Below are 24307 nucleotides of genomic sequence, written 5' to 3'. Positions count from 1 at the left end.
TTGCATGAATGGCTGCGGAACAGGAATTATTGAACCAAGAGTTGGTAGGAGAGGTAAACTTGAAAGAGAAGGGGATATAAGCCTCCATTCCTTCCTGCAACAATAACCTCAGCGATACGTTCGGCAGAGATAGAGGCAGCGCCCGAGGAGAGGCGGTAGTCTTTCCAGGGAAAATCAGAAAAGAAGTTTCGTAAACCAGTCCAGTCAGCGCTATTGAAATGCCAATACTGGTATTTAGTTGAAGCAGTCGGAGGAGAAGGAGTGGTGGCAAGTAAAGTGATGTTCACAAGATTGTGGACAGAAAAACCAATTGGAAGTGAAATTGTGTAGTTGTATCGCAACAGATTGGAGGTGAAGAACAAATCCAAAGTATTGGAAGAGTGGTCATGACGATCTGGGATATGGGTAGGATGGGTGATAATTTGTTCCAAATCATTGAGAATGGAAAATGTAAGAGCTTCAACTCCCCCAACATCCGTGTGGGATGATTTCAACCACTCCCTGTGGTGTACATTGAGGTCTCCGAAATAGAGCAATTCTGCTTGTGGGTGTTCGGATGTCATTGCCTCGTGGCAGGAATTAAGATAGTCAAAGAAAGCTGTGAAGTTTGTAGAGTTGGGAGAGCAGTACGTGAAACAGAGAAAAACAGTGATCGTCGGGAGACAAATCTTAAGCCAGATGACATCAAAGTTTGGAGATTCGAGGTCCACAAGGCGTACAGCAGGCGTGTTGATGTTGGAGTAGACACACACTCCTCCTTTGAAGCGGAATCGTGAGTGAAGGTTTTAGTTTGAAATGTTAAAGGAGTTAAGAAGAACGTCGTGTGACAATTGGGTCTCTGAGAGAAGCAATATATTAGGAGAGTAACTTGCTCGATGATATTCACAGAGGAAAGATTTGAAGAAAGACCGCGAATGTTGGTGAAATGAATTGAAAAAGAGTCACGTTCATTCAACAGGCAAAGCTGAAAAGTTAATGGCCCCGAGTTCCCGGCATTCTGGAGTGCAAAGAATCTCCGGTGACCTGCCTGCCTCTGCTATCAATGAGAGGGGGGGGGGGGGGGGCTCAGGCAGTAGTAGTATCGGTCCCTCCCAAGACTTTTTCATATTTAATTGGACAAGTGAGGAAATGAGAGGAAAGAGAAGTAAAGAAGAGAGAATGTAAAGGTGAGGTGTAAAAATGAGTAAAGAAAGTGTTTGATGAAAAGTGTATGATGTTTGTTTGCAAGAGAGAGAGATTAAAGCTAGCCCGGAAGCTATAGTTTGAGTGAGACAGAAAGAAAATTCAGCAATCCTGACATGGAGGGTGTAAGATGGTTCCGGGCACAACTTTAACGCTCCTAAGTCCGAATGGTAGTACCACTCTGAGTGGCTGCTGCCTACAACCTACTACCGAAGAAACCGGAACAACCGGATGAGTGTTTTTTTTGGAGACACCATCTCCTTATTGGATGGCCGTTGGCTCCCAAAGGGAGCTCATCCGCCCTTTGACAAGTATTGTTTTTAGTCCTGCGGGGTGCCACCCTCCCCACTGGCAAGCCAGTGAGGGTAGCCAGTTTAGTCGCCGACTACCTGACCCGTCTGTATGTCTCTGTCTGTCTGTCTGTATGCGTTTGTCCAGGCAGGCTGTACCTTTTTAACCATTTGAGCTGTTGTCATCAAAGTTTCAACAAAGCTTTATTATGAGATTATGGAGAAGACAAATTAATCATTTAGTCAAAAAGTAAAAGGTAAAGGTTGCATAAACTCGCCAATTTTCATCCGATTGACCTGAAAATTTTCAGAATTTGTATATTGACCTATTGGGTCACCAAATTGGTTCACCAATAAAAATATAGAACCTGATTGGGTTGTTTTTTTTAGATCAAAGGTCAAAGCTCCATAAAATCGTCAATTTTCATTTTGCATTCTTTTTCTTTGCTGTTTTGGTCATGTTTAGCATACAGGGAAGAAGAAGAAGAGGAATGAGAGGAAGAAGACGTCCGATTACAAAGTGGCACAGACGGGCATTGCATTTTTAGATGTTTTCTAGTTTTACTCTATTTCTGCAGCAATTTTGGCCACAACTTCCAATGAATGTTGCACACATGCTGCTGACGAGGTATTATCCTTCGGTTTGTCAGACACGTGTAACCCCCTCAACGTGTCACTCAATCCTGGATCCTGGCTGCTCCTCTATCTTATCAATCCTGCGAGGGCCTGCTTTTCCACCACATTACTATATTGCAAGCTTTTCATATGTACACCTCATGCAGCTATATGAAACGTGACGACATAAAACTGTCACATTAATGTCATCACACCCACAAGACACAAGTGCACCATGTAGTGAGAAAAGACTGCATTTCTACTACCAACTGTATAATCAGTTTGAGTTGTTAAAGTTGTGTTTCTAATACTTGGGCGTACCCGATATCTATCTCTCCATCGGCTCGTGGCTCGGAGCTGTTGGAGTCTTGAACCAATGACCACCCGATCCATGTAATCCAAGGCCGCTCTGGTCTCATCTTCCTTTCTGCTTCTCATCTCCCTGTCTCTGACAACTTCTGTTTTGTCACCATCATTATGAGCAACATCGCCGTTTCCATCACAATCGGAAGCAGCAACACAAGCGCCGCCATTTTGTGCCCGGTTTATTGTCTTTGCTTCTCCCAAATCCGAGTCTCCTTGTTCTGCAAGACCATAGAGTCGTGGAAGAAAGGCGCCATCGCCCACAGCCACAAGGAAGGACCAGACGATGCGCTCAAAGCGGATTCTTAATGTTTGCTGCATCCCTGTGATGAACACAACAAAATGAAAATCACTCGCCATTGCACCTTCAAGGTTTCAACTCGTTAAGTCCATTTCACATTTCAATTTTCTAGGAAACCATTTAACATACCTTGTACATTGATTCATTTGATCAAATGTAATCTTCACTTTAAGACCAATGACAACTGCAGTGGCTCCCGTTTTATTACCGACGTCAGGGAAGGTGGGCGTGGCTATCTTTTCACACCTGTCTGTCTGTTTGTTTGTTTGTCTGTGAGCAGGATAGATATCTAAAAAAATTATGGCTGGATTCGGACGAAATTTGGTGGACAGGTTGGGTGTGTGACAAGGACGAAATGATTAGATTTTGGTGAAGATTCGAATCCAGATGTGGCCCATCAGTGGGATACAAAACGTAACCTCCGCTTCCGGGTCCTCGAGCAATCCGCTTCCAGTCGGATTGACTTCCGCTTCCGGTCCCTCGAGCAAGGAAGCGACGTCGACCTCTGCACGGCATCAAAGTTTAAGTATTTTCCCATTCGTGTCTTTGTCAAATTTCCACTCGTTATTTTATTGTCGATGTGTTACTGTGTGTTTCTAGTTGGTGTTGGTTTGCAATTTGTGCAAACTTGTGTATAATTAATCGTTTTCTGTTCGCACCGCGCTCTCTAGGCTTCCCTCCCCCAATCGGTGTTTTGTGAATTTTAGTTCTTTCCTTCGCTGTATTGCTTATTTCTTCGATTTTCTCTTCTCCTAACTTCCTCAAACATCTACCCTTTGTCTAACGTTTTAAATACAAAAAAATTAAATTTTTCATTTTATTATTTTGTTTTTTCCGAGCGGGCCCCCACGTGTGCTTGATGTCTCGTCCCGCCCCCTTCATCTCCTTTTCGAACACCTCTTCCTTCCATCTCCAGCCGATACTCGCCTTTCCAATTCTTGTTTCCTCCATCTCATTTAACCCTTTCTCCTTTCTCTGATCCACGCCCTCACTTCAGGGACTTTTTCCCAGATTGTTTTTCACAGTTTTGTTTAAATAACTTTAAACTTTCCCCTGCAGTGTTTTATTCAGTGGTTTATTACGACACGCTGTTTTTCTTCCGATTTGAAAGGCTTTTTTCAATTTCCTCTTCAAATGATTTCATTAAAAAAAAAAAAGTTCCATCTCTTACAGTCATTCCTTTATACATTCTTGAAACTCACCTTCATTCCACCCCTCCTCTATCGTTTTCAAACGGATCTCTGACTTGAAAATCACAACAAACCCAGTTTGTAATAAATATTTCATGTTTTTCATGAATCATCCACTTTCTAAACTCCCCCCTCAACCCTCCCCTCCAAAACTCCCCCCTCACCCCTCCCTTTCAATTATTTCCCCTCACCCCTCCCCTCCTAAACTCCCCCCTCACCCCTCCCCTCCAAAACTCCCCCCTCACCCCTCCATTTCAATTCTCCCTCCTCACCCCTCCCCTCCTAAACACCCCCCTCGCCCCTCCCCTCCTAAACTCCCCCTTGCCCCTCCCCTTCAAAACTCCCTCCTCACCCCTCCCCTTCAAAACTCCCCCCTCACCCCTCCCCTTCTAAATTCCCCCCCACCCCTCCCCTTCTAATCTCCCCTCCTACTATTTTTCTCTAATTCTCCCCCCTCCCCCCTCCTCCTCAAAGCTGCCTCCTCCCCACTTCCTCTTCCTTCTATCTCATACCTCCACCTCCTCCAACCTTCAACTTTGCGATTCCCGCCCCCCCTTAAACAACACCTCACTGTGCCTCTTCCCATCACCATCAAACCTTTTGTCCTCCTCATCCTTCCCTTTCTCCTAGTAGTGCAGGCCCATATGTCATAACAATATTGTTTGTGTTTTTTGTTTGTTAAAATTGATTTAGCAATGGATTCTGCTTCAGAATATTATAGAGATGTAAAAAAAATAGGGTTCCATTTTTTCTTTTACGTCTAATAGGTAGTAATTCGAAGAAATCCAAGATGGCCGCCATAAAATTTGGAAAATACACTTTTGTGCATATCTTTGTATCTAGATATCATATAAACATGAATAATATGTCCTTTTATATGTTTTCAGACCCAAGGAAGCCATTTCTGCCATTGTTTTTACAGAAAAATGCAAGGAAAATAAAATAGTGGACATATACCAGCCAAAGTGGGGTCGGCCGGCATGAAATCGGTTAATTAAGTTTCCACCATCTAGTTAAGGTCTGGTTTTGACTGTGTTGACGAAATGTGAATCTGAATAGTAGTATCTATCTTTGCAGGACCGACGACAGTTCAAGAGTGTCTAGAAAATTACACCTACCTTCAAGATGAGTGACTCACCACCCAGGAAGATTGAGAAGTCAGTAGATTTCGGACTTTGTTTTGTATGCCAAATGGCCATAGGGCAAACAGACTATACAACCTTTGTAACGAAACCAAAACTCTCCTCTGTCGAGAAACTGATGGCAGGTGCTGAGGAACAGTACACGTATGGTGAAACAAAGTTTGCATCATTGAATAGACGTTTGCAATATTCCTCTGCTGAAGAATTGCTCGCAAAAGGTCTCCGCTACCATAAAGCTTGTTACAAAGATGTTACCAATAAGATGCACATTGATCGAGCAAAGGCTAGGTTTGAGAAAGGAACAACATCAGGCAGTGCCGCAGAAATCCGACTGAAAAAGAGAGGACGACCAAGTTCTAGTGATCTAGGGGAAAGCACGTCAACATCCAGAAGGTGTTCCCGAGAACAGACATTTGACGCGCTCAGATGTGTCATATGCCAGGAAGACAGAGGAAGTGAACTACACAATGTGTCAACAAAGAACATGGGACTCCAGATCAGAAACATTGGCCAAGAAACAAGTAATGACAATCTGAAAGTGAGACTGAACAGTGTCATAAGTTCGCCTGACCCATTGCAAGCAATGGCTGAGGACATGAAATATCATTTACCATGTGTAGTTAAGGCCAAACGTGCTATAGTTAAGACGGAAAAACAAACAGAAACAACCAATGTTAACTTTGGTCAGGTGTTATCAGACCTTGAACTCATTGAAATTGTTGAAACTGCGTTGAATGATACTACTGAAAATGCTGTGCTGAATATGAATGAAATTCATGTAACCTATGTCAATTTACTTAAGGAGCACGACTTTCCGGTCTCAGACAACCATAGTTATAAGCCATACCTGAAACAATTGATCCTAGACAACATTGCCGATGTTCATTTCAGCCGGCCCTCAAACAAAACAAAGCCAGAGCAGATTCTTTCCACAAAGCTCAAAGACCACATGATATCAAGCACAATTACAGCAGACAGCATCAAAGACGATTTTAAAGTACTTTTGCGAGCTGCGAAAATATTGAGGAAAGACATCGCATCTTCCCCAGCATGGAAATTTAATGGAACCTTTGCTGATTACAAGCCACCCCCGATGCTCAACATCTTCTGCAAGCATGCAGTCATGGGAACAAGGAAAGTAGGAAATAGCAACAGGGAGGACTCCATTGGTGTGAGTGCATCATTGTTGGTGCAGCACTTTGTCGGTGCTTATAAATCTGACCGACAGGTATCGTACGAACCAAGAAGCGAGGATGGATCATTCAAACAACGATTTGAAACTCCATTGAGTGTGGGCTTAGCTCTCGACATACACAAAAACACACGATCCAAGGCGCTTGTAGAGAAACTTGCACATCTGGACCTCGCCATCTCCTACAAAAAGGTCATGGAGATTGAGACCAGCATTGCCAACTCCGTACTGAAGCAAATGGAGTCCACCGGAGGCATCTGTCTACCACCATGGTTGGTTCAGGACACGTTCGTCTGGTTTGCCATGGACAACATCGATTTTCTAGAGTCAACTCCTTGCGGGATGAATACCCTTCATGGTACAGCAATTGCGATCTACCAGCCTGTATCACCGGAGAAATCACCCATGATACCACCAATTGAACTTGACCGGTCATCAAAAGCTCAAACGATACATGATGCAATTGGCTGTAAAACGTTGACCTGCAAGAAGCCAGCACCCGAGAAGAGAAAGAGCGACTGCAAGCTGCTCACATCAAAACCCGAGACAGACAAGAACAAGAAAACCGATATGACCTGGATGATTGGATGCCTGAACTTCGAGGAAGAAGGAGAAGTTGACGTCAAACTCACAGCTCCGGGGACGTGGGGAGCCTTCAATTCCTTGCTATCTTCGTCCAGTGAGAAGACCAATGTTGCTCTCGTTCCTCCGTTGATAAGGTCGCCTCCTACAGACTATGATACACTGTACACGGGTCTGATGAGAGCTCACAACATCACAACTCGTGTTATGGGGAGTGAGGCAATCACAGTCATGACTCTCGATTTGCAGCTATACGACCTGGCGATGAAGCTGTGGGTGGAACGCGAGGACATCAGGAAGCAATTCCTCTTCCGACCTGGTGAGCTACATGTTGTGTTTTGGGCCTTAGCTGCATTAGGAAAATACGTGGAAGGGAGTGGAATTGATCAGGCATGGGTCGAGGCTGGACTTTTCTCGCCAACCACAGTGAGCCAAATACTAAATGGGAGGCACTTGTATCGAGCTCTGGAGGCACACATGGTAACACTGATCGCTTTGTACAACCTGTACTTCCAGAGATTCCTGGCAATGGAACCTGAAGAAAGGGCCTATCTGAACGAGTCATCTGTTCGTCTGGGAGAGGCATATCAGAGAGACATCAGCGGGAGCATGGAGCCAGAGAAGAATCTATGCGACATTCTCAAAAAAACATTGGCCATGATGGAGTCCAGAGATATGACCAAAAAACTGGAACAATTTGAGGTCAGCACAAACAAGATACAGCGCTTCATCCTGAACTACATGAAACAGTTTGAGACTATCCTTCTGTTCATTAGAAGTACAAGACAACGTGATCTGCTGCTGCATATGGAGAGCATCGAGTCTCTCACGAAGTACTTCTTCGCTCACGATCATCTAAACTATGCTCGGTTGCTCCCTCTCTACATTTCAACAATGCAGGAGACTGAAAAGCAGCACCCAGAACTGTGGAGGGAATTCATGAAAGGGAACTTCTGTGTGACAAAAGGATTGGCAGGCTTCACATCAATAGCCCCAGACCATGGCATTGAGCAAGAAAACCGTACACTGAAGGTGATTGGAGGAATCGTAGGGATAACTCAAAATGAGAAGGCGCTTGACAAGTTCTTCCTCATTGCACCTGAGCTGTCAAAGTCACTGCACGAGTTTGCGGAGGGATATGGTCTTGGTGAAAACCAGAGCAGAAAACAACACCACGAAATCACGGGGGGAAAGCTTTCCCGGGTGATGAGCCATGCCTCCAAGCTTTCTAGGGTGTTCCGTGAACATGGCGATCCATTTATGGAAGAGGAAGTAGACGAGGTCTACAACCTGCTCACCAAAGAAGTCATGAATGAAAAAGTGTCCAGCGACATCTTAGAGCGCGACGAGATCGGACAACAGATGTTCCAGCAATTTGCCACAGATCGTTTAGCTGAGGGAAAACTTTCTGTGTGGGACAAAATGACGAAAAGAAAACTTCGAACATTCAAGAGTTCGAATGCCACAACAGAAGTGAGATCGGGCGACAAGCTGATCAAAGTCAAAGAAGAGCGAGGATTGTTGCAGAGGTTCATCGTTATCTCACGGAGCCGACCAGAGCTCGACCTGAAAGAATGTATTGGCACCTATGAATTTGGCATCGTTCCACGTTCTTTATTTGCATCTGATGGATCCCTCTTGTTGGCATACGACAAGGCAAAAATCCTTCGTCAACTTGAGCATCTGGCTGAGCCTGAAGAGCAGGATGTACATGATCCACCAGGAGAACCTATTTCGACAGAAATCAATGAGCATCAAGACGCGGGAATTGCCGCTTTGAATGATGCAGCAGCACACGCTGGGGAAGAAACTAATGACCCATCAACTGACTATGAAATCTCAAGCCAAAATTTGCAGGAACCCTCTCAGATCAGCCAAAACCCAGACACAACCACAAGATCAGGAGTGATCAATGAAAACGAGACTACTTCTCGCCATAGAGTGATAATCATTGATGGCATGGCTCTTGTTAACGGGATCTCCAAAACAGAACAAATGATTACATGCAGTGACTTTGCTCAATCGTTCATTGAACGCCTCGAAAATATTGCCGTGCATTATGATGACGTGAGGTTGGTATTCGACCGATACATCGATAACTCACTGAAAGACAAAATGCGCCTAAAGAGGACAAAGGGGAAATCAACATACTATCACGTCAGGGATAGTACATTGATCCAGAAGATTTCACTCAAAGATTTCCTTTCCAATGTGAAGACCAAGGCAGAGCTTACAGAGTACTTGGCTGTGAAGTGTCTATCTTACAGCAAGGCTCATCCAAACAAGTTGAAGAAGTTCATGGTGACATCAGGAACTAAGACCACGGGCAACACTGAAGTTCCAGACAGTCTACTCACGCACAGCCAAGAAGAGGCCGATACACTCTTAATTCTGCATGCTCTCACAGTCGACAAAGATGCAGAAGTTATCATTGATTCGCCAGATACCGATATCTTCCTCCTACTGATTCAGAGATTTCACGATCTACCACCTGCTACGAGGTTTCTCACTGGGAAGGGAAAGTTGAGGAGGAGCATTGCAGTCCAACCTATTCATGGCATGCTAGGAGAGAAACGTGCGTCTGCAATACTTGGATTCCACGCATTCACGGGAAGTGACATGTCTGGAAGGTTCGCTGGCAGGAGCAAGGACTGGTGCTTTAAGGTCTTCATGACATGTGACAACAAGATATGGGAGGCTCTGGAGTCTTTGGGACAAACTGATCCGTCACCAGAAGTGTGTTCCCAGCTGGAACGCTTCGTCTGTCTGCTGTACAAGTCTAAAGTTCACACGAAAGTAAACGAGCTTCGCTGGTTCTTATTCTCCAACCGTGCTGCTGAGGGAGAGAGTCTTCCACCTACCACTGGTTCGCTAAAGTTACACGTTCAGCGAGCACATTATATCGCAATGATATGGAGAAAGGCAGCAGAAAGCCATCCGTCCCTTCCATCACCTGTCGAGTATGGTTGGCAGTTACTTTCGGATGATGGGGTTTATGCCCCAAGTCGATGCCTGAATCCTCCAGCCCCAGAAGCAATAATGAATCTCGTGAACTGTGGGTGCAAGAAAGGGTGTATGGGAAGATGTAGCTGTCGCAATAACAATATTCCTTGTACTGAAGTTTGTGGGTGTGTGGGTTACAGTTGTAACAACAAAGCAAACATCAATGAACCGCGTGTGATAGATATGGATGAGGATGAATGAGGCATTCGTTTATGTGATCGTTTATGTTCATTCATCGTTTATGTTTAGGTGTGTGTGTATGTGTGTGCGTGTGTGTGTGTGTGTGTGTGTGTGCGTGTGCGTGTGTGTGTATTCAAAATAAATGTTATCAGTGAAGATTGTTTATTGAATCGATTCTAATTGGGAAATTATACGATCCGATTTCACGACGGCCGTCTCCATTTTGGCTGGTATATTGCCCACTATTTTAATTTCCTTGCATTTTTCTGTAAAAACAATGGCAGATATGGCTTCCTTGGGTCTGAAAACATATAAAAGGACATATTGTTCATGTTTATATGATATCTAGATACAAAGATATGCACAAAAGTGTATTTTCCAAATTTTATGGCGGCCATCTTGGATTTCTTCGAATTACTACCTATTAGACGTAAAAGAAAAAATGGAACCCTATTTTTTTTACATCTCTATAATATTCTGAAGCAGAATCCATTGCTAAATCAATTTTAACAAACAAAAAACACGAAATTACTAATCGCCCTAGACTATAGCTCTTCTGTAATCTCTGACACACTATCAACAGTTTTCCCTACCTCCCCCTCTCACCCCTCATCTTACCCTACCCCTCCCCTCCCCTGTCCTGTACCCGATGTTCCCCTCCCTCTTCCTTAACGGTATGGACTTCAAACATCCAGGTAGTGGGGCAGCTTAGCACCGAATTTCAAAGGGATGGGGACATGCCGGATAAAAGCACCAAAATGTTATCAGGCAATCTTCAGGGTCCCAGCTATGATTCTATACACAAAGAATTAAGTTAAGCACCCCCCCCCGTTTTTTTACAACCTCGCACATTACAAGTTTGTTGTCGTCAAAACAGTGTAATATACCCATGATATTGCTATATTTTCTGGAGAAGTGATATTATGGTCACATAAAAACATAACAATCATGCCGTTTTCAATATTTTATTCTGAATAATTTAAGGTGAAACTTTTTGGGAATTTTAGGCATATTTTCACCTCAATTTAAGTATGGAGCTATAGGTCCATCACGGACAGTGTGGATGACGTTTATGTTTTCTAACGTACAGTCATTGTTCTGAGAAGACCTCTAGCGATCTTTGCGTCAATAACGTGTGTAGGACCCACGTGATCGGATCACTGACTCAACCAATCACTTTTTTTCACTTTGATCACTCAATTTCATCAATGGATAATTGCTAATGTCATACCAATCATTATTTGATCTCACATACCTTAGAATATATGCCAATGTATACATATACACAAAGAATATATATTAGGGGGTGCTTACCTTAATTCGTTGTGTAGGGGTGCTTAACTTAATTCTTTGTGTATATAACCGGCGCCAAGCGATACGACCACTCTTATTTGAAATTTTTTATTATTTGTGAAAAACAATTTTGAAAATTTTGGGAAAATATTTTTTTGGGGGGTTTTGGAAAAGAAATGTTTTTATTGCAGAAATGAGAAATATAGTCTTTTCCGATCATTTCGGTGTACATAATTGTTTTTAAAATCGAACATCTACAAGTATTTTAAAACAATATTTGAAAATTAGGTGTCTCGGGTGCATTCCTCAGCATCGAAGCTTCAATTCGAGAACCGGCGCCAGTAGTGTAATAATGTTGCTTCTGGGACACCTCCGTTTAACATGGGAAATCCCTATCTAATGTCATTTACCCCCTTGTCTTTTTCAAAAATCATAAACACCTCTATTTCTCCCACCCTCATCTTTATGAACCTTTTGTCTGTAGTACCTATCCTTAATGTTGTTCATTAGACCACTCAAACACTACAAATATTTGTTTTCTCTTATAGACCTATCATCCTTCTTCTACATATCATCTGGCAGATTAATCTTTGACCCATTCACTTCCATATTAATTCTTTCCCTCCCTCATTGACCCTAAACACCTCTATTTCTCTCACCCTGTTCTTTACGAACCTTCTAACCTTTTGACATGTTATCCTTATTCATTAGACCACTTAAACACCTGTGATCCTTCTGACCTTATGGACCTTTTAACCTTTTACTCTTAATATCATCTGGTGAATATAACCCACTCAAACAACGACCCTACAAATATTTGTTTATGTGTGGGAAATAATTTAATTCTCCTACAACTCTCCTCACCGTCTAATACATTAACAAAAAATATGTTTGAGTTTGGTTCTTTCTCAAGATATTTTAACTGAGCTAAGATAAAATGGTAAACCTCCCTCAATGTTCTTGTTTGAGCACCTCCAGTGCCACACACTTTTTGGTAGGCTCTGCCCACTTTTTGTTAAGCTCCGTCCACTTTTTGGTAAGCCACGCCCACTTTTTGTTAGGCCACGCCCACTTTTACTAAGCCCCGCCCACTTTTTGTGAAGCCCAGCCCACTTTTTACTAAGCCCCGCCCACTTTTTGCTAAGCCCCACCCACTTTATAAACTCTTCAGCATTGTATCATTTCCAGGTAATACATTACATCATTTTCAGGGAATTTCCATCACATCATTTCCAGTTAAGACACGCCCAGGGAATTTCCACAGGAAATGACACACCCAGTCCTTATAAAAGGCACCGACCACACAGGCTTTTTCAAACACGCTTTCTGCTTCACTTGAGAATGGACTACTATGCCGAAATGGAATGGGATAACTTTGCTATTCCTTGGAGTCCTACTACCTGTGTAGAACTCAACCTTCAGATTGATGAACTGGACTCGAACCTCTTATCAATGGAGGTAAGTTTGTTTATTTATTTATTTATTTATTTATTTAATTAATTATTAATTTAATTATTTATTTTAATTTTTTTTTTTTTTAGATGAGACTCGTGTAAGAGTTAACAAAGTTTATTTTAATATTCATAGAGCTTGATTTATACAAATAAAAATATTGTATTAAATTAATACATTGTTATTTTCTTTCACAGGAAATTGTATCTGAGATACGAAATGAAAATTCTGCTTTTAACACAACTTGGGATGAAGTTATTTTTTTGTTTGAAGACATTTTGAACAACCAAGACCCCCAGAACGAGTTCTACCTTGATGACCCAGCCAAAGAGTTATACCTTGGAGATCCACAAAATCCTGAAAAAGAGTTTTACCATGATGATACTTGTTGTGAGTTATCAAAACAAAACCCACTGAACAAGTTCTACCTTGATGAGCCAGAATACAAGTCATACATTGGAGACCCACAAATTTCTGAAAATTGGGAATGGGGAGTTCTCCCTGATGGTCCGCAGTTATACTATGTGAGACACATCATAGAAACCCTAAAAAATTGGGCAAGGAGAGTTCTCCCTGATGGTCCGCAGTTATACTATGTGAGACACATCATAGAAACCCTAAAAAATTGGGCAAGGAGAGTTCTCCCTGATGGTCCGCAGTTATACTATGTGAGACACATCATAGAAACCCTAAAAAATTGGGCAAGGAGAGTTCTCCCTGATGGTCCGCAGTTATACTATGTGAGACACATCATAGAAACCCTAAAAAAATTGGAAACGGGAATTCTCCCTGATGGTCCGCAGTTATACTATGTGAGACACATCATAGAAACCCTAAAAAATTGGGCAAGGAGAGTTCTCCCTGATGGTCCGCAGTTATACTATGTGAGACACATCATAGAAACCCTAAAAAATTGGGAAAGGGAAGTTTTCCCTGATGGTCCGCAGTTATACTATGTGAGACTTATCACGGAAACCCCCAATATTTCTGAAAATTGTGGTTCTACCTTGGGGACTTGGAAAGATGGTTATATTTTTGGAGACTCGGAATGGGGGTTTTGTTTTGATGACGCGGAATGTGATACCTATCTTGGAGGCTCAACAGGAATGTGGTTATACCTTGGGAACTTGGAAAGTTGGTTTTATTTTGGAGACTCTACCTGTGGGGTCCATCTTGGAGACTCTTTGGATTCTAAAGCAATGAACAATGTTCTTTGTTTAATGACGCTTGATTTAAGCAATATCAAGAAAGTTCGAGGAAGAAAATGCTGGAAAATTCTTTCTTCCCATTTCTACTTCTTCAAACTTGAAAGCCTTGAAAGACAGAATTGGAAGAAGAGGAAAAAAAAAAAAAGAAATACATATTTTTTAAAAAGAAGAAAAAAAAGATTATGTTAGGGTTTGGGTGGGATTTTGAATGTGAGGGTTAGGGATGGGGTTGGGTTAGGGATGGGGTTGGGTTAGGGTTGGGATTTTGAATGTGAGGGTTAGGGTTGGGGTTGGGTTAGGGATGGGGTTGGGTTAGGGTTGGGATTTTGAATGTGAGGGTTGGGTTTGGGTTAGGGATGGGATTGGGTTAGGGTTGGGATTTTGAATGTGAGGGTTAGGGATGGGTTGGGGTTGGGTTAGGGATGGGGTTGGGTTAGGGTTGGGATTTTGAATGTGAGGGTTAGGGATGGGGTTGGGTTAGGGATGGGGTTGGGTTAGGGATGGGGTTGGGTTAGGGATGGGGTTGGGTTAGGGATGGGGTTGGGTTAGGGATTGGGTTGGGTTAGGGATGGGGTTGGGTTAGGAATGGGTTTGGGTTAGGGATGGGTTTGGGTTAGGGATGGGTTTGGGTTAGGGATGGGGTTGGGTTAGGGTTTGTATATTATTATGACTCACTCACACATACACAAAAGTTAAGCCCCAACTGGAAAGTTGTGGGATTCTGTGTTTGGGGTTCACAGATTTAAAAACGTATCCCCATTATACACACACAAAAGTTAAGCCCCAACTAAAAAGTTGTGGGATTCTGTGTTTGGGGTTCACAGATTTAAAAACGTATCCCCATTATGCACACTCAAAAGTTAAGCCCCAACTGAAAAGTTGTGGGATTCTGTGTTTGGGGTTCACAGATTTAAAAACGTATCCCCATTATACACACACAAAAGTTAAGCCCCAACTAAAAAGTTGTGGGATTCTGTGTTTGGGGTTCACAGATTTAAAAACGTATCCCCATTATACACACACAAAAGTTAAGCACCAACTAAAAAGTTGTGGGATTCTGTGTTTGGGGTTCACAGATTTAAAAACGTATCCCCATTACATTTTATTTATTTATTTATTATTTTCAAGGGTATTAACTGCTTACTTGTGTTTTTTGTAATTCTTGCGAGTAAAATGAACCCAAGATTTCTTCTCCATTTAAATCATATAATTTGTAGGTCCAAGGGACTGTATCCATTACATCAATGATTTTAAATAATTCACGAGTCCATTTTTGTGTATAACCTTTCTCAAAATGGCTTTTCCATTTGTATATTCTTACAATATCACCAACTTTGAACTTGGGCTTTCTCAAATTAATCTCCTTTTCATATTCTAATTTTGTAAATGTTTCTGATGGTTTTGATTTTGTTGATGAATGAACTGTATTGTTGTAATCATCTACAATATCCTGAATTAAATGCACCCATTTTTGAGAACTGAGTTGTGTGAATTTTTTATATAATTTCTCTTTCAAAGTACGATTAAAACGCTCAATAACAACTGCCTTTCCTTCATTAAAGGTGCTGTATAATTTAATACCCTTCCCCCTTAAGAAATTTCATGAATATTTTGTTGTAGAACTCTGTTCCCTCATCGGTCCACAGTTTCTTTGGTTTTCTTTTATCCCTATCAAATATTAGCTTAAAGGCTAACATTAAAGTATCACCCCTTTTATTTTTTAAAGGGACAACCCAGGCAAATCTACTCCTCAAATCAATAACGGTTAAAGCATACCTGTATCCCTTATCATTATTCAATTCAATTAAATCAGCGGACCATATGTGGTCGGTGTATTTAGAATAAACCTTCCTTCTTTTAAACTTTGTGATTATAGGTTTATGTAATTCATTAGCCAAAAGCTCCTCAGTCTTGATAACATCATTGGAGTTTAATAGTTTTTTGGGAAATAACCAAGACCAAGTTTCAATTTAACACTTATCATTTTTTTCACAATAAACCTATCAACTTTCTCTCTCAATGTAGGATTTCGTATCAAGGACAAATTATACAACATTTCGCTGTCTGCTTCATGTTTTTCATCCAATGTGTTGGTATCCCCATAAGCAATATCATGCTTCATACACACTTCATCAACCCTATTTTTTGGTCTGGACCAAGGTTTAGGATTGTCAGCCTCATCTAATCTTTTATCCAAGTTTGTTCCTGGACCACAGAAAGAATACCCTGGAAGGTGTAATTCCCCTGGAATTCCAGTTGTTGTAAATTTACTTCCTGACAGAAACTTTTGTATGTCTCCTCCTCTTTTAGGAGAGATGAATTGGCACTTTTTAGAGCCACACACTTGACATATTCCTTTTTGACAAACTCTATTATTTTTAGCTTTAACATAAGAGATATTTTTAGATTTAGTTTTCTTTTTACATTTGAGACAATAACTCATATTTATTTATCAGAAAAATTCCGACAGAGTATCAAAACCTTTTTGGTTTTCAACATATACATTTCAATCTTGATTTTTAAAACATAAAGAATCCTAAGGAATGCCTTCACTCTCTCCTCCATTTATTTACAAATAAAACTAACTAAAGTCAATTACACCGACATCATCAACCACATAATCTTTTCCTTCTTCTTCTTCTTTATCCCCACTTTCTCGTTTAAATCTCCTCCCTGAAACTGAAGACATTGACGTCGTTATTCTTGAAAATAATATTTTCATTAGACTTCTCATTTCTTTATTTTCCTCCTCAGTGCGTTGAGTTTGATTTATTTGCTGTAATACCTTCAATCTTTTATTAATCTCACTGATTTCCATCTTTTTATATTTTTCCTCCCTCTCTCTTTGCTCCCTCTCCTCCTTCTCTCTTTTCTCCCTTTCCTCCTTCTCTCTTTTCTCCCTTTCCTCCCTCTCCTCCTCCTTTTTCTCCCTTTCCTCCTTCTCCTTTTTCTCTCTTTTCTCTCTTTCCTCCCTCTCCTCCTCCTTTTTCTCCCTTTCCTCCTTCTCCTTTTTCTCTCTTTCCTCCTTCTCTTCTTTAACTCCTTCCTCATTTATCTTAGCAATTTTTGATATCAATATTTTCACAGCATTCATTCTTTCTTTATTTTCCTCTTCGGTGAGTTGAGATTGATCTTCTTGCTGTAATACATCCACTCTTTTTTGAATCGCTCTGATTTCCATCTCCCTCTCTCTTTGTTCCCTCTCCTCCTTCTCTCTTTTCTCTCTCTCTTCTTCAACTCCTTCCTCATCCCTTGCTACCCTTGAGTTTAAACCCCAAAGAATATTATACATATACTCATCTGGATTTTGAGATATTCTTGTATCTATAATTATTTTTCTCATAATAGGATACCAATAAGATTTGTTGACGATTTCTAAAAGAGTTTTATATTTCATAACTTTGAGAAGTTCATTTTTATTTAATACTTTAAACAAGTCTCTATTTGTGGGTTTAACAATATCAGTATAAGGCCAGTTTTTTATGACAAAATTCCCATGTATATGCTCCAAATCATAAGGTATGTAATACCGAGCACCCTTTTCTTGTAGGTATCCTTGAATACAAAAATTATAATTCTCTTGTAGTCTTCTTCCTGCCATTTATGTATCAGAAATATATGTGAGATTAATATTATGACAGGTAATACCACCCCATCTTCCCACTACCAAATCGGTTTGTATTCCTCGGCTTTCTATCCTTATCTCATTACCTTCCTTCTTTGTCATGCGAACCATCGCTATACTATCATATATTTTTATTTTCTTAAAATCACGTATTTGTTGTTTACTAATTGTACTTCCACATAAATCCTTATCTTCACCAAGTGGATAATATTCTTCTTTACGAGACTGATTTAAATCATGTAGGTCTTCTATGTTTATTGAAAAAGACCAATTATACCCTAAATCAGGCATATCATACCCCCATTTATTAATTCGCATATTAACTAAATGTCCTTCTTTATAAAATTTAATTGTAAGCAGGTAGTTAAATTCAATGAGGAAAGGTGTATGGTCAGTATAACCAGGTGTTGTGGTTGTAAATTTTACTTGTTTCACAAAACGTGCTGTTTTCTTTAAAGATATATATTGTGATAAATCACTGAATCTAATCAAGTCATTCGCATCTGTAGGGTTTGGATAATTGATTAATTTATAAGTATTCTTCATATTAATATTTTTACTTACACTATATTTTTGTCGTTCAGCCTGTGCCTTTGTATAATAATTTGATAAATCAATATCCTGAGAGGATTTTCCAAAGATAGAACCATCTTTTCCAACATAGGTCATTTATATTAGATAAAAAATGATATCATAAAAATTTTCATTATTGTTGAGTTGAAATAATACATATAAACATAATTGGCCACAACATTTAGAATTAATTTCTTGAACTTGGAATGTTTGATAAACACCATTCTGTAAGAATTGTATTACTTCAACAGGTGGTGGCATACCATAACTATCAAAATAATATTTATCCTGACTATTATGAATACAAACCCAATGAGAACCATTCTGTGTGTCTAAATTCATAATAATATTCTTTGTATTCTTATTTATATGTATTAATTCATCTCTCATACAAATAACCACATTATCAATTTTTAGTGTTTTACAATACTTAGCTAGTTCTATATTTGACGTTGTATTCTTTCCAAATTGTTTAAACCATTTATCCATTTATTTATGAGAAAGATACAATCCATTACCCCGTTTAGTTAGTTTAACACCCGCTTGAGCGATAGAGGAAAGCATATCTCCAACCAACAATCTAGCTTTATCAGGTAGACTTTCAAGTTTTTGAGCAAAATCTACAATTACACCACTTCCACTAATTTGTTTCTCCAACTCCTTGTTATGTCTTTCCAATTCTTTTTGAGCTTTTAGTTGTGCCTTCCTTTCGTTAGCAGTTTTTACCGCTGCTGAAATACCACCAGTCAATGCTCCCGCCGCACTTAAACCAGCAAATAAAGGAATTAGAAACGGGAGAAATCCTCCTCTTGACTCGTCTATTGAATATTTCTTTAACATAGGTTTCGTCATTTTAATTTTAAGTGATCCAACATCATTTAGTGTTTTTACTTGTGTGTGTGTGAGTAAAACATCAATTCTTACAGCTCCTTTTCTTTGAATTGTATTAACATTAATAATACAAGGCTTTTGATTTTGAATACAAGATGTTAATTTATTAAGATTGATTTGATTAACATATACCCCAACCATTTATTTATGAGAAAAAACCTATGTGATATTAATCATAACACCATTATCTGTATTAATCTGTAATTCTGTTTCCTCCAAAAGCAAACAATAAGCATCAACTTCTTCATTCTCCCCTCTTTCAATGTATAGAGAAGTATCCACTCGATTAGACTTTATAGTTTCCTTTTGAGAACTCAGGTCAATTGCGTAGATTGTATATAAACCTTTAAATGCAACCATATCCAAAATAGGATCATTATTACCATTACTTTCACACACTTTTTGGTAGGACTTGTAGGCTTCCGCATAATCATTTTTTTCCCAATCAATTTCCAATCTATCTCGCGGATAAAATGTGCCATCAAGAGAAACCCGAAGTTGTTTCACCTTAGCATTATCACTCAGCGCATTATTCTTATTAGTACCGTCCTCTCCATCTGGTTTTTTAAAAATGAGCCAGAGGTATCGTGGCTTTCCTTGAAGAACACCTAAATTCCAAGTGTAGGTAGTGTGTTCCAGTTTAACGTGTTGACATCTTCTTTTAAGGTATGATACATTTAGCGGTTTCTTTGAGTTAAGTCTTCTATTTAACATCTCTTCCGTTTTAAGATTAGGAGTATATTCACTGATATACCAACACAAATCATTAATAACAAATTTATTATTGTCGCCAAAAGCATTTTCAGCCCCAAAAAGCAATCTATTTACATTATCATTCCTTTGTAGTTGAAATCTAATTTTAAGACCATACAAAACTTTATCATAATCACAAAATCCAAATATACCTTTAAGAGGTACTGCTACGGTAAAACTATTCTCAGCTTTTGCGTCATCATTATACATTGACTTCCTTTGACTATAACCAGGGTCTGTGTTTGTTCCCGTTGACATATCAGGAATAAAGCCTTCAACAGCTCCCTTACCCATTCTATCACCAAACGAATATAGTGTAAATTTCATCATTTCAGATGTAGCAGAGACATAATCAACCGCTTCAACCTCTTGTGTTCCAATATACAGGCGAACACTGTCAAACATTTTCCAGAAGAAATCATTTACGAGTGTAGCATTAGTATTATTCGCAGCCTTAGTGAATTTAAATTTACACAGCAAGAAACTATCAGCTATATTCAAGTAAGTTTGTTGATTATTTATTTCAAAACTTTTTGTTCCGTTTGAATTCCAGTCGGTTCCTGTAATAGCATTTACCTTAAAATAGTCTTCCTTTTTAGTAGAGTTTGAAATGATAATCGTATCATCCAAATCATAGATACTATCAATCGCTTCCATACTTGTATTTATATAGTATTAAAATTGTTGAAACCCTGACCCAAGTATTTTAATGATTTTTTGTCGTTCTTGTGAAGATAGTTGAGTTTTACCTTTTTTAATTTCTTTGATTGCTTGTAATTTATGGGACTCCTTTTGAGCATCTTTTATACTCTTTACAACACCTGCTACATTTCCCATGAGAGAAGCAGTTGAACCAATTAGGTCTTTATGTTTAAGAATGGTTGAACCAATACCCATTAGAGTATCAATTATCCCATCTCCTTTATTTCGAAATTGATGACCCACACCCCGTTGTCTCTTAGGTTTATAGTATCCTTTACCCACATACCTTGTATAGTCTGGTGAAAGGAACATGCCCTCCCCTGTAATTATTTTATATTTTCCCAACTCGTGTTTTCTTACAATAACCATTATTTATTTATTGAAAAACTTCACGTAGGTGAATTCTGATGGATATAATTTCATCATTAAAGGATATCATACGATTATCTTGGTCGGTTATCCTAAAATTTACTCTGTATATGGTTTTTCCTGACACAGGTAAATAGACAAGATTTTTTGGTTCCATATTAAATTTATAACCAATCGGGGTTGAGTATGCACTGAATGAAAATATTGTATTTGTTCTTATTCCATCGTTATAAGCACCATCAATCAAATCACAATGAATTAATACTGAATTTATACCGGAGGATATTTGGATAACATTATCACTGTAAAACGTCCCGTTATTTTCAATCTTTTTTGAAGAGAAACCCAATAGCTCTCTAAACGAATTTTCAATCGTGAAATCAACTTTATAATTATTTTTAAGTTTAATAGTTGATTTTGAAGTGTGTTTTTGAATATCTATTACAATATTTTTTGGTTCATCACCTTTTTCTTTCATAAGGCGAGAGACTTCTGAAGATATTTGAGAAATCTCGTAAGCTCCAGGTGAAACGGTTATAGTTTTATATCCACTTCCTGGATTATAACTAAACTTGTTGTTTTTCTCTGTGATATTAAAAAGGGTATTGTAAGTTTCCATTGACAACAAAGATGCCTCATATGAGGTAAGGGGGTCAAGTTGTAGTGGGTAAGGGAATGAAGCTGTGTAATCGCTCGTTGTGAAATTAAAACTAAGAATTGTGCTTCTCATCTTATTTAATATCTAATAAAATATCTTTGTATTGACATTTATTAATTATTTTCATGTTCATCAACTGATCTAAAATGGCTGAGGATTCATTAAAACAATTGTTGTTTCCAGCCTTCTTACTACCTAACAACAATAATAGCCTATTAACTAATTGTGATGGGTCATTTGGAAGAAAACTAACACCCGAACCAAGCTTACTTAAAGCATCAATAATATGTTTCTCCTTCTCATTCTTCTTACTTTTACCAGCAACAGAAACTCCATAATCAAGTGCATTTAGCAACTCAATATATACCCTATCTTCCTCTCTTTCCATATCAAGTGGTTCCTCAAAATATTTTGAACCGCTGAATCCGGGGTTTGTTAGAAGAAACATTAATCTTGGAGTTAATTTAACATTTGGTTGAGTAGAACTCAAGAACATCAATTCATCATTAAATATCAATACCTTTTCTTCCACAAGATGAAACACTGCTGGTTCTTCTGTTGGAATGAGACCTGCTCTGGTTTTTGAACCCGCCGAATATTCATTGTTTTGAAGAGCTTCCACAACATAATTAGGGGGTTGATTTACCTCCTCAAGTTTCCGAAATAATCCCTCGTCATCATATTCTAATTCACCAAGTTCTTGTTTTGTTATCTGACTAAAATCTTTGAGCATTTCAAGTTTTTTCGGAGTAAATTCTACCGTGGGAACTGTAGGTGAGTGTTGAGTTTTCAAAAGTGGTTTAAAGAATTTCTCTTGTTTTCTTTCAAAGGCTTCTTCACCAGTTAGTTTCTGTCTCCGTTTCTTCTTTATCTCTTCCTGTTGTTTAACAACTTTTGAAACTAATTGTTGATGTTCCTTAAACTTTCTTTCTCTTTCTTCGGTATTCATTTTCTGTATTTATTTATTGAAAAATATCATTTAGTATCTCATCTTGTTTCACAACAATATATTTATATTTTCCAATCGTGTGTTTCATATAATTTTCAAATTCTTTTTTACTACATAACGTAGAGCAATTATCTCTCCAAAAATTATTTACATCTATTGAATTTAACTTAAATAAAATAAAAGTATTGGCATTGTTTCTTATTGAGCGTCGAGGGAGTTGAAAATATGATTGACTAAGATATATACAATTACAAGAAGAATGTCTCCCTCTTGTATAGTAGCTATCCATTACTGTTTGGTTTCTCTCATTAACACAATCATCAAAGATGACGAGGTTCTTTTTTGATTTATCTAAATCTTGAGGTGAAGGTATATCATCCGTATTATCACTGAGAATACAAGTTATGGGTTTCGATTTTGATTTCTGTGTATCACAAAATAATTGTATTATATCTTCAATATTATAATCATTCAGTTTGTTTTGAAGTTTAAATAAACCGATAATGTCTTCCTTTTTAAGACCTGCATTAAAACCCTGTGAGAGTAGTTGATACTCGGGTTGAAAACTTGACTTTGTAAAAATTATTAAATTATCATAATCTAAAAAATTAGGACCAAGGAGCATCTTTAAAAGTAAACAGGTTTTCCCACATCCGCTTGAACCAACTATTAGACATCTCAATGAATTTGGAATGTTTTTATGGTTATTAAATTTTATCTTATTTTCCCAAACGGGTAAAAAATCATTCATTTATATATTTGGAAAACAAGTCATCCAACTTTTTTTGAGCTATTTTAGAAACTCTATATTTTATCCTGAGTTCGGGTTTAATTTCAAAATAATTCATTATTTTATTTATGTAGTATCTTGTATTAACATTTCCATTAAAATTATTTTGAATAATAAATATCATTAAACCCTTATACATTTCCTCAATACAAAGAGTCTCTTTCCTTGTAAGAAATGGTGTATTATCACCATAATGCTTAACATTCATCTCTCTTATTAATCTTGTAAAGTAATTCATTTTTGGTTCTAATTTAAAAGAGTTATATGTTTTTTTATATTTCTTATTATCATTAATTAGAATATAATCACAGAATAAACATTGTTTATATGAATCCTCATCATTAAGCCCCACTCTATCACAAGCCGGACAATTCTCTAATTTATCATATGGAGAGTCTGGAAATTCTAAATATCCTTCAGAACTTATCATATTTATGTGGTAAATTTTTACTTAAACTAAATGCAAGTTTATTCATTAATAAATACAATGTTTCAAAGCACAAAAGACAAATTTCAATCAATCTCTACTTCGGTGGAAGATATAGAAAAATATGTCAAAGATGTTAAATTGAACAAAGATAAATATGGAAATTTTTGGGTAAAACCAGTTATGGAAAATAACATGAGCCCCTCTATTTCATTTAAAGGAAGAGCTCTAACTATACCTGGAAAGACATCCATTAAAGTAAATCTAACAAAAGTTTCTCCTCTACTCCTGGCAATTTATTCAAAGCTTGAAAAAGTGATTGACCACGATACTTTGAAAAAGAATGATAAGACCATTAATAATTCTAGAGGAGACATTTGTATTTTCTTTAATAATCCAAAGGGTGTAGATCTAAGTAAAATGAATGATGTTAATATTTCTGGTGAAATGTCATTTCGTTCTATGATAGTTAGAGATTATTTAAAGATAACTTTTGATATAAAAATTGTAGAGATTGAATCTGTTAATGAAAGAAAGTATATAGATATTGATGGGAATATTTTTCTTGCTAATTAAA

General features: G+C 38.4%; 1 protein-coding gene across 5 annotated transcripts in view; it reads right to left on the bottom strand.

Annotated features, from left to right (window-relative positions):
* Positions 1-24307, bottom strand: part of LOC137418024 (uncharacterized) — a 102405-nt gene that overhangs the window by 15095 nt on the left and 63003 nt on the right. For all 5 annotated transcript variants that reach the window (XM_078774798.1, XM_078774757.1, XM_078774658.1 and 2 more), the window contains one exon: positions 2409-2773. In XM_078774798.1, the coding sequence (XP_078630924.1) occupies positions 2409-2773 (365 nt within the window). The remainder of the gene's footprint in view (positions 1-2408; positions 2774-24307) is intronic.

The sequence above is a fragment of the Myxine glutinosa genome, chromosome 1 (assembly GCF_964187855.1).
Source record: "Myxine glutinosa chromosome 1, kmMyxGlut1.1, whole genome shotgun sequence".
Lineage (NCBI taxonomy): Eukaryota > Metazoa > Chordata > Myxini > Myxiniformes > Myxinidae > Myxine > Myxine glutinosa.
This window is presented reverse-complemented; position numbering and strand designations above follow the sequence as displayed.